This window comes from Salmo salar, chromosome 16 (genome assembly GCF_965601325.2).
Source record: "Salmo salar chromosome 16, fSalSal1, whole genome shotgun sequence".
In the NCBI taxonomy this organism is placed as follows: Eukaryota; Metazoa; Chordata; class Actinopteri; order Salmoniformes; family Salmonidae; genus Salmo; species Salmo salar.
The window spans coordinates 78287418-78302500 of NC_138306.1; the positions used below are offsets into that span (position 1 = coordinate 78287418).

Sequence of the window (15083 nt, forward strand, 5' to 3'; positions counted from 1 at the left end):
ATTAAGAATATGCATATCTTTGCTTCAGGGCCTGAGCTACAGGCAGTTAGATTTGGGTATGTCATTTTAGGCGAAACCAGTGACTAGTGTTTCAAGGTAGGCCAAAAACAATGGACTTTATGTGCTTTGAAAGTGCTGCATACTGTATACTGATACAAGCAATGTTTACCATGTTTACAATGTTTATCATGTTTACAATGTTTACCATGTTTGTCATGTTCGTCATGTTTACCATGTTTGTCATGTTTACCATGTTTATCATGTTTACCATGTTTAAAATGATTATCATGTTACCAAGTTCGTCATGTTTACCAACTGCATTACTTTTCAAACATGCACTTTTTTTTGCACAAGAAGAATTGATTATTGTAATTGCCAGGATGTCCAGTACCTGGTTGGGTTGAATAGAGCGTTTACTTCCAACAAAACAACGTCTACCAGTGTGAAACGTCTGGTGTCCGACTGTATGTTTTCATATTCAATATTCATCCTAAATCAAGTAGCATTCATGTACTGTATATAGGATTTGTGTTGGTCTTTGGGGCTACCTCTCAGAATATCTGCATTATTCTCAAGGTCCAGGCGCAGGAATGTTTCCAAACAGTATGGGAATTAGACTGGGAAGGAGTCCTTGGTTCACTGAAAGCTTTTAGACTTTAGCCTTAAAGGAGTGCAAATCATAATATGGAAGTGCCCTTGTCCTTGTAATCCTGAGAGTTTCACTCTGAAACCAGACTAGAAAAGTTATATGAAAGTATAGTTGCACTTCGCCTAGTTTCAAGGTCAGTTTGTGAGTTCAAAAGCAAAGACGCTCCTAGACAGAGAGAGGAGAGAATCCAACAACTAGACAATTCCTATGTCCAATGATTCACAAACTGTCATCATGCATGTACATCACAAAACGACTGAAACAGGTGGCTAATACAACATACAGTCACAATTTATTTTCAATTTTATTTTGCCAATGCATCATTAATGTAGAATCTTCAAAGACAATGAGCAGAGGAAGCTAGCTCTTTGAGGCCATTACTTGACCTTGGTAGGCTACTGTATAAGAACATGGACTAGGCCAGTGAATAGGTCTGTTCAAAAGGCATAATATGAACAAAATCACATTTCATAAAGCAGGAGAACATTTTGTGCAACATATTCTGTCCTTGAGCAGAAACTGGTCAGGATAAAAGACATGGGTGGTGTGAGGAGGTCACTGGGCAGGATAAAAGACATCGGTGGTGTGAGGAGGTCACTGGGCAGGATAAAAGACATGGGTGGTGTGAGGAGGTCACTGGGCTGGATAAAAGACATCGGTGGTGTGAGGAGGTCACTGGGCAGGATAAAAGACATCGGTGGTGTGAGGAGGTCACTGGGCAGGATAAAAGACATGGGTGGTGTGAGGAGGTCACTGGGCAGGATAAAAGACAAGGGTGGTGTGAGGAGGTCACTGGGCAGGATAAAAGACATGGGTGGTGTGAGGAGGTCACTGGGCAGGATCAAATACATGGGTGGTGTGAGGAGGTCACTGGGCAGGATAAAAGACATGGGTGGTGTGAGGAGGTCACTGGGCAGGATAAAAGACAAGGGTGGTGTGAGGAGGTCACTGGGCAGGATAAAAGACAAGGGTGGTGTGAGGAGGTCACAGGGCAGGATAAAAGACATGGGTTGGGGTGGGGTGTGGAGGAGAGGAAGAGTTTCATGAAGGTTATTTACGCGACTCTGTCCTTGATCTATGCCTTGGAACAAAAATATTCATTTTCAAGGAAATCAACAGTGAGAGTTTCTCTTTTGTGAATAATATTGTAAACCCCACCAAAGTACAGGCTTTTATCGGCTGCTACACCATAGCCTTGAGGAAAAAGTCAGAGGAAAAACAGCCTGCCTTGATATAATTTTCCAAACAGGCCAGCGAATCAATCATCTTTTATAGTCTCCTCAAAGAGAGGATGACATCAGTGTTCCCTTCAAGACGTCTGTGTTGTTCTGTCACATCTGGTTCTGTCAAGCCTAATGCTGTGAGTGACCCTGAACTTCAGGACTTTCATGATAGTTCTTCATTTGTGCTTCTGATTACAACCTTTTGTTCCCAGAGAGTGACCCAGACAGTCAGACATTCACTGACGGTGACACTGAGGCGGGTGAAGTATGTTGACAGTGTGTCATGGTGGGTTGTTGTCATGCAACACTGCTGAAGTTTGGGATCAGTTTGAGGAGGGAAAGAGTGACCCAGTGACACACACTCAAACAGATGTCATGACACACTTGTCATTACACATTATTGACATTGGTTATTTCTAAAAACTCCACTTCGAAGGAAAACTTTTCACCTGTATGTCGAATCAGACGATGAAAAAATTGACACTCCAATGACTTTTGAATTATTTTAGAATGCTTATTTCTCCCTATCGCTACAAATGTAATTAGATGTTGAACATGCTGTGTGGGCCGCCCTATACCTCAGGAGAGCAGAGAACAAGATATCTTTACTCTCTTTGAACTCAGATCTACCTTCCAAATGAGGGCCTTACATTGAGAATAAGGATGACATTGACGGTGTCTAGACAGGAACCTTGCCTGCCGACGTGGCAACAAACCCAACGCCTATGAAATGTCAAAGTACACAGCTGCACATAAAGCTTCGCCTCTGGAATCCAATTGATATTTGAAGAAAGAAGAAGCTCCGGTCTGAGAGATAATTACCTGGTATTGAGTTCTGGTGCGCAGGTATTCTTCAGTTTGTTTAGTTATTACGTGGAAGATGCCACAGAGTCAGGGTCAAGGTGCGTCTCGGTGGTGCGGATCAGGTGCATTTTCCATTATCGAAGCCTGAGGTCACTAATTGAGGTCTGAAAGCTTGTAAGACCTGATGCAGTCACCTAACAAACAAACGGAAATGTAGCACCGCTTGGATATTGTCACATTGCCCAGAATTTCATTTTAACATGTGGCAACAAGTCTTCTAGAAGGGGACAATTCCTTGTATTGGTCTCTTCTCTTACAGTGGATTTGGAATACCTTCCCACACAAGGCCACAACTATTCACACAAGGCCACAGAGAGGGAGCGAAAGACAGAGAGAAAGATAGAGAGAGAAGAGAGTGACAGCGAGAGAGAGAGAGAGAGAGAGAGAGAGAGAGAGAGAGAGAAAAACAAAATAAATTCCCCCAAAAAAGGTTAAAAAAAACAGAAATACCTTATTTGCATAAGTATTCAGACCCTTTGCTATGAGACTCTAAATTAATCTCAGGTACATCCTGTTTCCATTGATCATCCTGGAGATGTTTCTATAACTTGATTAGAGTCCACCTGTGGTAAATTCAATTGATTGGACATGATTTGAAAAGGCACACACCTGTCTATATAAGGTCCCACAGTTGACAGTGCATATCAGAGCAAAAACCAAGCCATGAGGTTGAAGGAATTGTCCGTAGAGCTCCGAGACAGGGTTGTGTCGAGGCACAGATCTGGGGAAAGGTACCAAAACATTTCTCCAACATTGAAGGTCCCCAAGAACACAGTGGCCTCCATCATTCTTAAATGGAAGAAGTTTGGACACACCAAGACTCTTCCTAGAGCTGTCCGCCCGCTCAAACTGAGCAATAGGGGGAGAAGGGGTGACCAAGAACCTGATAGTCACTCTGACAGAGCTCTAGAGTTCCTCTGTGGAGATGGGAGAACCTTCCAGAAGGACAACCATCTCTGCAGCAATCCACCAATCAGGCATTTATGTTAGTGGCCAGACAGAAGCCACTCCTCAGTAAAAGGCACATGACAGCCAGCTTGTAGTTTGCAAAAAGGCACCTAAAAGGACTCTCAGACCATGAGAAACAAGAGTCTGATGAAACCAAGATTGAACTCTTTGGCCTGAATGCCAAGCGTCATGTCTGGAGGAAACCTGGCGCCATCCCTATGGTGAAGCATGGTGGTGGTAGCATCATCCTGTGGGTATGTTTTTCAGGGGCAGGGACTGGAGACTAGGGATTTAGGGAAAGATGAACAGAGCCAAGTACTGAGAGATCCTTGATGAAAACCTGTTTCAGAGCACTCAGAACCTCAGACTGGGACGAAGGTTCACCTTCCAACAGGACAACGACCAGGAGCACACAGCCAAGACAACGCAGGAGTGGCTTCGGGACAAATCTCTGAATGTCCTTGAGTGGCCAAGCCAGAGCTCAGACTTGAACCCAATCGAAAATCTCTGGAGAGACCTGAAAATGTTATCAATTTTAAGGCTGTAACATACCAACATTTGGAAAAAATCAAGGGGTGTGAATACTTTCCGAATGCACCATAAAACCTAATTAATTAGATAATCTAATTCAGGGTGTCTTTTGCATAATCCAGAAATTGGCTATTGTACTGTATGAAACCACTTTGGACTTTGGTGGCAACTGGCTGTCGCGCGGCAACTGGCTGTCTGGCTCCCTCTAGTCGTGCGCCTGTGAAGAACTTGGTGGGCGGTGTCGTCGAATATTTAAAAAGTCTAAACAAGTTGTCAATGAGGAGGAAGAAAATATAAAACCTCACCTTCCACGTCGCCAGGGTTGTCTTTGCCAGCTATCAAGAGAAGGACGGGATGGCTTGCTTTGACAGCTGCCAGTGCCTCGGCGAAAGGGGACAAAGAAGCATCCTTTACAGCATTTTGAAAAACGACAACCAACCGAATCAGCATTCACAGGGGCGGGCGAGGTTGGCGGTCCCTCAACAGCAAGCTTGTTCGTGTGGATCTAAGAAGAAAGTGGTTCTCCTTTCTCCCCAGACAACGTGTAAAGCAGCGTCAGCAGCGCTTTTAAAAACGCTGAAGTTTGTTAAAAATGTACTTTGTTTTCGGGAACTTCCAGCGGAGGACCAGTTACAGCTCGTGCGCAACAGCTGGGCCCAGCTGCTCGTTTTGGGCATGGCGCAGGACTTGATCGACTTCGAGACCATGGAGACGCCAGAACTCAGTATGTTACAGAACATACTAACCAGCGGACAAGGAAGACAGGAGACCGCGCACGGGCGCAGTGGCCAGGGCGTTTCTCTCACTGATGTCCAAGGAATAAAAATGTTTTTGAATAAATGTTGGGGACTGGACATCAGCACCAAAGAATATGCATATTTAAAGGGAGCCATTCTCTTCAATCCAGGTTTGTTAAAACAAATTGTTTTATGGTGTATTTACTAGTTTTATTATTATTAGCAAGCCTATTATTATCATTATTATTATTATTATAGTTGTTTTTGTTATTATTTTTATAATAATAATGATCATCATCATCATTTTTTATTATTATCATTATAATAATAATCATTATTATTATTATTATTATTGTTTTGATAATTATTATCATTATTATTAGTAGCCTATTATTATTATTATTATTATTATTTTGATAATTATTATCATTATTATTAGAAGCCTATTATTATTATTTTGATAATTATTATCATTATTATTAGTAGCCTATTATTATTATTATTATTTTGATAATTATTATCATTATTATTAGTAGCTTATTATTATTATTATTATAATCATTATTATTATTATTATTGTTTTGATAATTATTATCATTATTATTAGTAGCTTATTATTATTATTATTATTGTTTTGATAATTATTAGCATTATTATTAGTAGCCTATTATTATGATTATAATTTTATGAATGGGCTGTTATTAACTATGCGACTATTTTTGACTCGTTTGAGTTCACCTTAATAGTTTCTGATTTTAACTTCCATTTTATTCTCTCCTTAGACATTGCAGAGCTCCGGTGTCAAAGCTACATTCAGGCACTGCAGGGTGAAGCGCATCAAGCCCTTAATGAATATGTGCAAGTCACTCACCGAAGAGACGCTACAAGGTTCACTAAACTATTCATCGCGCTCTCCATGCTACGGTCCATCAATGCAAACGTCGTTGCTGGACTTTTCTTCAAACCTGTCATCGGCACGGTCAGCATGAATGAACTTCTGCTCGAGATGTTTTACGGAAAATAGACTGAATAAACTGTTTAAAGACTGAATATAGACAGAGCTGTGGACTGGAGGCTGAACAGAATAACAACAGGCAGGTGTATACTGTAGGGTTGCTATCCATATGTATTTATTTTACTATAACACACCCTATTTTTGTAAAATAAAAGTGTTTGCTGAACTTTGCATGTGGTTATTTCAGTTTATCAACCTATATCATCCTTTTTTAAATTATAACCTACAGTTATGTCTAATAACAGCCCCATAATACATTCAATCTTATTTGATTGCAATGCATTACCTGGATAATGCTGACATAGCTACATAATACATTCAATCTTATTTGATTGCAATTGTAACGGTATAGCTTCCGTCCCTCGCCCCGAACCAGGGACCCTCTGCACACATCTACAACTGCCTCCCACCAAGCATCGTTACCCATCGCTCCACAAAAGTCGCGGCCCTTGCGGAGCAAGGGGAACAACTACTTCAAGGTCTCAGAGTGACTGACGTTACCGATTGAAACGCTATTAGCGCGCACCCCACTAACTAGCTATCCGTTTCACACCGGTTACACAATACATTACCTAGATAATGCTGACAGTGATAATGCATTACTGTGTTTCACCTCAAGAGGGCAATGCTCACCCACAAACCTAAGAGAGAATTTGAGTCAGTCTAGAGAAAGACATTTCCATTCATGCAGACATTGACAACTACTTAAATCCCAAGGCTTTCAGCACTCCCATAGGTCCTGAACTGTCTAGGTTGTAAACTGCTTTATGAGGTACTGTGAATATGTTAAAAACAGAGGTAGTGCTACCAGTGTTGCTAATAATATGCATTCATTCAACACGCCTCCAGACACCAATGACGTAGCGTCTCATGTCAGGGCAGGTCATTGGACTGGGTCGGTTAGGAGGGGCTGCTGTACCATCTAGTGAGGGTGAGGTGGGTCACAACACGTGTCTGGTGCCAACCAGTGTCAGGATAAGACCAGGCTGTTAGGATACCCACACCACATGCCACACACATCAATGGAACGAAGAGGCACCTGGCAGGTGGCTGTGGGGATCAGGAGTGGCATGGACCTGGGGTGAGGCGTGTGGGCTTCCAGTCGTGCAGTAAGGAGAGGGGACGGCTGCCAGGCCTGAGAGTTGTTGCCGTGAAGACGCGCTGGGCGGAGGCCGTGGGAGGAGGCAACAGGCAGTGGCGGTGAGGCCTGATGATAAATGTGATCAATGTGGGCTAAGTTCATTATAGGAGGGGGGAGAGGAAGATGAGAAAGAGGGGGAAGAGGAGGAGAAGGAAGGGGAAGAGACGTCACTCTAACTTAGACAGGATAAAATACTTAACATACACAATTGAAAAAAGTCCTGAAAAGGTTAATTGCTTAGCGTATGGATGTTGAAATGCAATATTTAAGAACATATCCACAAACAGAGAGGTCCCCTATGAGTGAAGATGTTCCCATGGAAATACTAGGGTTAGGGTTGTGGTTGAGGCTAGGGTTAGGGTTTAAACTGGGATGTCAACATGAAGCTAGGGTTAGGGTTGTGGTTGAGGCTAGGGTTAGGGTTGTGGTTGAGGCTAGGGTTAGGGTTTAAACTGAGATGTCAACATGAAGGTAGGGTTAGGGTTGTGGTTGAGGCTAGGGTTAGGGTTGTGGTTGAGGCTAGGGTTAGGGTTTAAACTGAGATGTCAACATGAAGGTAGGGTTAGGGTTGTGGTTGAGGCTAGGGTTAGGGTTTAAACTGGGATGTCAACATGAAGGTAGGGTTAGGGTTGTGATTGAGGCTAGGGTTAGGGTTGTGGTTGAGGGTTCTGGTTGCACTGCGATGTGGACATGGGGTGGGGGCCACAAAAACTTTGAACGGCGTAGCCACATCCATACATTACCATCCATTTTGCCATGGGTTATACAGAAAATGTTGCAGTTTTAAAGCAGGTTTGCTGCAATTCTATTCATTTTGCCATGGGGCGGAGAGAAATGTTTTCAGTTTTTAATATGATACCTGAGTGAGACTGACTAACAAAATAAATGGTGGGCCCCCGGACAGTAATTCGACCATGATAACAAGTTTAGATAGCTGGCCTCTAAACTACTGAAATGTTAGCTGACGTGGACTAATTGAGTGACTGTCAAGTGACTGACATTACAAGAGAGAAACTGCTGATACACAACCAAATATTGAAATTGTACCTTGTGTTTTCTACTATTCTAACTCTCAACAGTAAGTTGAGACCCCGAGAAATGAATCCGGGAGCTGCCTTATTTCTACACCACCCATCTGACCTCCAGCTCAGAACCCAGCTCAGAACCCAACTCAGAACCCAACTCAGAACCCAACTCTGAACCCAACTCTGAACCCAACTCAGAACCCAACTCAGAACCCAACTCTGAACCCAACTCAGAACCCAACTCAGAACCCAACTCTGAACCCAGCTCTGAACCCAACTCAGAACCCAACTCTGAACCCAACTCAGAACCCAACTCAGAACCCAACTCAGAACCCAACTCTGAACCCAACTCAGAACCCAACTCAGAACCCAACTCAGAACCCAACTCTGAACCCAACTCAGAACCCAACTCAGAACCCAACTCTGAACCCAACTCAGAACCCAACTCAGAACCCAACTCTGAACCCAGCTCTGAACCCAACTCAGAACCCAACTCTGAACCCAACTCAGAACCCAACTCAGAACCCAACTCTGAACCCAACTCAGAACCCAACTCAGAACCCAACTCTGAACCCAACTCTGAACCCAACTCAGAACCCAACTCAGAACCCAACTCAGAACCCAACTCTGAACCCAGCTCTGAACCCTGCTCTGAATCCCTCCAGCAGAGCTCTGCATGTCTCAGAACCACCTATGCTGGCACTTTGACATCTCAGTCCCCCAAAGAGATACATATCTCACTTTGCGCTGTAGTTTAAGTCAGTGTTTGACACATGGCATCCCTAAGTGATCCCATCCCATTTCAAATGAGGCTGGAGATCATGATGGATTGATCCCAAGGAGCCAGGCTGTCAGTACAGCAGGCCTCTTCCAGGGCATCACAGACCCTTCTCTCTCTGTCTCTACAGCGCACAGCTTCTCTCTGCGTGCCTTCTCTAATTAATCTGCTCCCTAGAGTTCAGTTCCCCCATAGACTTCTCATCTCCTCTTCACTTTCTCCTAATGTGACAACCTAAACCGTGGTATCAGCTCTGCCCTAGTTACTGTATAATACCCCTGTCTCCCCCATCGCTGTGTCTTGTCATGGAGAACATAATGAGAAGAAGAGATCACATTTTCTCCTTGCTGGGCCTCGTCAGTTGGTGCCAGAGGTGGGATGTGGGTCCTTTTCTGTGTGACGCCCGGTGAAACAGCATCACTGTGTTAATGCTAACTGGCAACTATGAACTACACCGGGAAAGAGCAAGAGCAGCGATACTATGCTACTGTTGGGAAGAAAAACTCAAATGGCTTTGAATCTGTTTAATGAATATGAGAGGGATTCATCCAATAAACCTCCATCTGTAGGAATGGATCATGAATAATACATTAGCAACATTTCAACCCTAAACGCAGCATCTGCTAAGCTAATTGATTTCCTCATTGGATGATCTATCTGAGAGAAGATAGATATAAAACCATGCTGTTTATTGCTTCTTTTGGAATAGCACAGAGATAATTCAGCCAATAACTCAGCCAATTGGTGCAGGAGTGGCAAAATTGCTGTTATTTAATAGAGGCCGACTTGTGTATTACCTGTGTAGGAGTGGCACATTTCCTTACATTGTGTTTCTTATAAGGAGGTGCTACAGGCTTAACCCACTGGTTTATTGATCCAATAATTGCATTGTTGCCTAACCATGTGTATTCCGCTCAAATGTTTCCTAATTCGTTTTAAGCTCTTTCTTTCATATTTCCTCCCCCTTTGGAGAGGCACCGCACCGGGCAGCCCCTCCCTCCCTCCCTCCCTCCCTCCCTCCCTCCCTCCCTCCCTCCCTCCCTCCCTCCCTCCCTCCCTCCCTCCCTCTGAAAGTTGTATGAAACAGGATAATCTCAGGGTATCCATTATTAACAGGCCCAGTGACTAATATAGTCATTCACCCTGGCAGAGGTCTGCTGCCTCTATGTTCTGACAGTTAAATACATGCACCTCTATTCAGACAGGATTCCGCTGCTTTACGCTTCATTTCATTTGTGTCATCAAGCTGGTGCCCAACTGTTTTCCGTTCCCTTCCTCCGGCCCCAGGTGTACTGAGACTTCTCTCGTTGGGAATTAAGTTGGGCTGAGGAGGAGGAGAGGGTGTGTAGGATTTCTGGTGTAGGATTTATGCTAATAGAGGGGGCGTGTGTGTGTGTGTGTTACGTTGAGAGGAAGTTCGAACAAACCACTTCATCAGTCATCTCTACAGAGGATGAGTGGCATGAGACGCCCCTTGGTTTATTTCCCAGGGTTTTTTCTGTACCAACTGTAACTCCCTGCCTCTCCCTCCCTCTCCCTCCCTCCCTCCCTCCCTCCCTCCCTCCCTCCCTCCCTCCCTCCCTCCCTCCCTCCCTCCACAACCTCTCTGCTTTCTTTACAATTAAGCTCTTAATTGCCAAAGATGATAACAAGTTAATTATTACTCTGCAGGCTAGTAAAAACACAGCTGTCACAGCGCTCCGTGTGCCGCTGCAGTGTGTCTCTGTGTGTGTGTGTGTGTGTGTGTGTGTGTGTGTGTGTGTGTGTGTGTGTGTGTGTGTGTGTGTGTGTGTGTGGCTGACTGTAAGCTGCTGCTGCTGCTGCTGCTGCTGTGCGATGTCATCATCTGAGGGGGACATGGGAGAGAGCTGGGGAGAGCTGTCTTTCAGCCCGATGGAGGCCATCGGTATAATGAGTTCATAGCCAGAGAGGGCAGCAGCTACTTAAAATAATATATACCTTTTTTCACTCTCACAGCGGCAGCCATTTTGCCTTGGCAACCCACACTCACAACCCATGCTCAAGCTTTCAGTGTGCTCAAATTACTAAGGCTTGGGGTTTATAAAAATACATTTGTTTACAACTAGAAAAGTTGTCTTGGTGACAGTTCAGTGGAGGCTGCTGAGGGGAGGACGGCTCATATTAACGTCTGGAATGAAGTCAATGGAATGGTATTAGACATAAACACATGGTTGATTCCATTCCATTCCCTCCTTTCCAGACATTATTATGAGCCGTCCTCCCCTCAGCAGCCTCCTGTGACAGTGGTGCAGACAGTGGTAATCCATCTGGATTTAGGTTTTGCCCCTAAAACTATCGATCAGAGTGACCTCATTCACTGTAGTAGGCCATGCACCGCTGTTCAGGGGCCGGCTAGAGAGGGGCCCAGAGATATCTACAAGTAGGGTACATGTGACAGATCTATTCGTCACGTTGCTCATGTGTCTTGGCCAAATCCAGGTGTTTGTTTATGCAGAGAAGAGTTGTGTTTTTTTGGCTGACTAGTGAAACTGACTATAAACATCATGTAGGCTACAATTCAAGCCATGACCAACAGATGACAGTGTTTCACAAAGAATATCTACGTTCCTGATCTGGCTCTTCTTTTTCTCTAGCTACAGTACACCTGCCATTTCAAATCAACACACACACCAGTGGTGGTCGGTGACGTTTATGACGAGGGAGGACAGATTATTTTGTTCATGAGCATGGCCTTATGTCTATTACAGCATGTTGGATGACTGTCATTCATATTCCATTCACCCAGTTCAATGTAACATTGATAGGTTTAGGCTACTACATGATACTCTAATTGTCCCTATACCCATCATGCGGTTGCTACAACCTAGCCTATGAATAAAAGTTTACAACGTAGGTGCACACAGGTCGAGAGAAAAATTGGAGATGACAGACAGTGACACATTCAATACCGCTTTGCACACTCTTGTCTGCATCTAGCTGATATAGGGTGTAATCATTCGTCCAACAGTTGCAAAGGAGAGTTTAAATTGGATAAATTGAGGTATTTTTATCCCTGTTTCGTTTGCCTTTGTTTAAGAAACATTTTTCAACAGAATGAGAGGAATGAATACACCACTGATCATAGCAGCCACGTTGTGTTCATTGTAGCCTCTATCCACTCTCCTCCTCTCACATTTCACTTTGTTTGTGGACTTCAATGAACAACACATTAGCTGAATGTGACCAGGTTAAAAAACCTTTCCAAGCCAAACCATATCATAACCTGCTACAGACACCCTTCATCGTTGTCCCCATATTAGCTAAAGTAACATCCTAGTCAACATAGCTAATAGAACTAATGTGTTAGTAAACCCGCTACAATCATGCAGTAACGTCACAGTGTACAGTCAGTAAGCAGTTACACCGGCGGGCTCCGGTGGCAATACATTCATAAAACCAAAAGTATGTCTTCTCCTGAGATGTGTCTGTTACTGGAACTCTGTGAAGCATTTATTTGGGACACCATTTCTGAGGCTGGTAACTCTAATAAACTTATCCTCTGCAGCAGAGGTAACTGGATCTTCCTTTCCTGTGGCGCTCCTCATGAGAGTCAGTTTCATCATAGCGCTTGATGGTTTTTGAAACTGCACTTGAAGTTCTTGAAATTTTACAGATTGACTGACCTTCATGTTTTAAAGTAATGATGGACTGTCGTTTCTCTTTGCTTATTTGAGCTGTTCTTGCTATAGTATGGACTTGGTCTTTTACCAAATAGGGCTATCCTCTGTATACCATCCCTACTTTGTCACAACACAACTGATTGGCTCAAACGCATTAAGAAGGAAAGAAATTCCACAAAATAGCAAGGCGCACCTGTTAATTGAAATTAATTTGAAGCTGATTGAGAGAATGCCAAGAGCCTGCAAAGCTGTCAACACAAAGGCTTTAGATTTTTTAAACACTTTTTTGGTTACTACATGATTCCATATGTGTTATTTCATAGTTTTTATGTCTTCAGTATTATTCTACAATGTAGCAAATATTAAAAATAAAGAAAAACCCTGGAATGAGTAGGTGTGTCCAAACTTTTTGGTGGTACTGTAGGTCTGCATTGAAATCATTGCATGCCACATCGATGGCCTGAAGGAGGGTGGCACGCTCATGGGGATGACAGCCGTACATCTTTCTCGTATTGTAATCGTGTACTGTATTTTACAGTATTGTAGTGGTCCAATATGTCGCTCAGTTCATAAGAGCCCTCCCCCCAGCAACTTTATTTTGGATACATGTTTACTGTATAGGGGATGGATTTCCTTTTTTGTTTTGGACTTTCTGGATTATTTCCGTACTGGTACTGTATTGTATTGATATTGATTTACTGCACTGTAGGAGCGAGAAACAGGGTAATTTCACTGCACCTGCTGTAACGTCTGTTAATCTGCGTATGCGACCAAACAACTTTGATGATATTTATTACATACTGTACATTTCTGATCTTGTCAATATCATATTTTAAATCATAGTAGTAATCATCATAGTAGTACATACAGTATCATACGTTTTATGTTTCTACTTTACAGACATTTTCATTATGTACCGTAGTTCTCAGAATCTGTTGTAGACAAACGAGTTGACATGTTAAATCTATAGGTTTACCAAACGTTTAAGTGATCATCAATTAAGAGCAGTTGGATTAAGTAGTCAAATCTTTTCTAACAAAAGAGAAGAAAATCATATCAAAAGTAATGTGAGCGTTGCATTGTGAAATACATTTACTCTATATGAACATGCATTGCAATGTGAAACATGTACACTACATGACCAAAAGTATGTGGACGCCTGCCCGTCGAACATCTCATTCCAAAATCATGGGCATTAATATGGAGCTGGTCCCCCCTTTGCTGCTATAACAGCCTCTACTCTTCTGGGAAGGCTTAACACTAGATGTTGGAACATTGCTGCGGGGACTTCCAGTCAGCCACAAGAGCATTAGTGAGGTCGGGCACTGATGTTGGGCGATTAGGCCTGGCTCGCAGTCGTCGTTCCAATTCATCCCAAAGGTGTTCGATGGGGTTGAGGTCAGGGCTCTGTGCAGGCCAGTCAAGTTCTTCCACACCGATCTCGACAAACCATTTCTTTATGGACCTCACTTTGTGCAAAGGGGCATTGTCATGCTGAAACAGGAAAGGGCCTTCCCCAAACTGTTGCCATTAAGTTGGAAGCATAGAATTGTGTAGAATGTCATTGTATGCTGTAGCGTTAAGATTTTCCTTCACTGGAACTAAGGGGCATAGCCCGAACCATGAAAAACAGTACCAGACCATTATTCCTCCTCCACCAAACTTTACAGTTGGCACTATGCATTGGGGCAGGTAGCATTCTCCTGGCATCTGCCAAACCCAGATTTGTCCGTCGGACTGCCAGACGGTGAAGCATGATTCATCACTCCAGAGAACACTTGTCCACTGCTCCAGAGGCCAATGGCGGCGAGCTTTACACCACTCCAGCCAATGCTTGGCATTGTGCATGGTGATCTTAGGCTTGTGTGTGGCTGCTCGGCGAACAGTTCTTATGCTGATGTTGCTTCCAGAGGCATTTTTGCCGTTGTTGCTCCTAGATGTTTCCACTTCACAATAACAGCAGTTGACCGGGGCAGCTCTAGAAGGGCATCCTATGACGGTGCCATGTTGAAAGTCACTGAGCTCTTTAGTAAGACCATTCTACTGCCAATGTTTGTCAATGGAGATTGCATGGGTGTGTGCTCAATTTTATACACCTCTCAGTAACGGGTGTGGCTGAAATAGCCAAATCCACTAATTTGAAGGGATGTCCACATACTTTTGTATATATAGTGTATTCTACTGCAGTGGGCTAGATCAGGGTGACACAGAGTGATTCTTGGTTGTCTTGGTAACAAATCTACTTTGAAACAAAATTATACACCTCACACACATGGTTATGGGCTTACCAAAAGTCACCTGTACCAAGTCAGATAAAGAGTTGAAAAGTATTTAATTTTGAGTTTGCATCCCAATATTACACTTCATATACATCACAGAAGACTAAAATATATTATAACTGTTTCACATAGAAACACCAGATTTCTTGTAAGGCATTAGGGTTAGCAGAGTGGTTAAGGTTAGGTTTAAAATCAGATTTTATGACTTTGTGGCTGTGCCAGCTAGTGACCACTCTGTACAGCTACTTCCAG

At 43.3% G+C, this 15083-nt stretch overlaps 1 protein-coding gene across 1 annotated transcript; it reads left to right on the forward strand.

Annotated features, from left to right (window-relative positions):
* The first annotated feature begins 4387 nt into the window (after positions 1-4387).
* Positions 4388-6133, forward strand: LOC106591667 (nuclear receptor subfamily 0 group B member 1). The gene is made up of 2 exons (XM_014182892.3): positions 4388-5122; positions 5735-6133. The coding sequence occupies exons 1-2, from the start codon at positions 4570-4572 to the stop codon at positions 5974-5976; spliced, it is 795 nt and encodes a 264-aa protein (XP_014038367.1). The 5' UTR covers positions 4388-4569; the 3' UTR covers positions 5977-6133.
* Positions 6134-15083: the final 8950 nt, after the last annotated feature.

Excerpts from the sequence above, each read along its gene's own strand:
- LOC106591667 (XM_014182892.3), top strand. The coding sequence starts at position 4,570 with ATGGCTTGCTTTGACAGCTGCCAGTGCCTCGGCGAAAGGGGACAAAGA. Across the intron at positions 5,123-5,734 it reads AGCCATTCTCTTCAATCCAG|ACATTGCAGAGCTCCGGTGT; the intron begins GTTTGTTAAAAC and ends TTCTCTCCTTAG.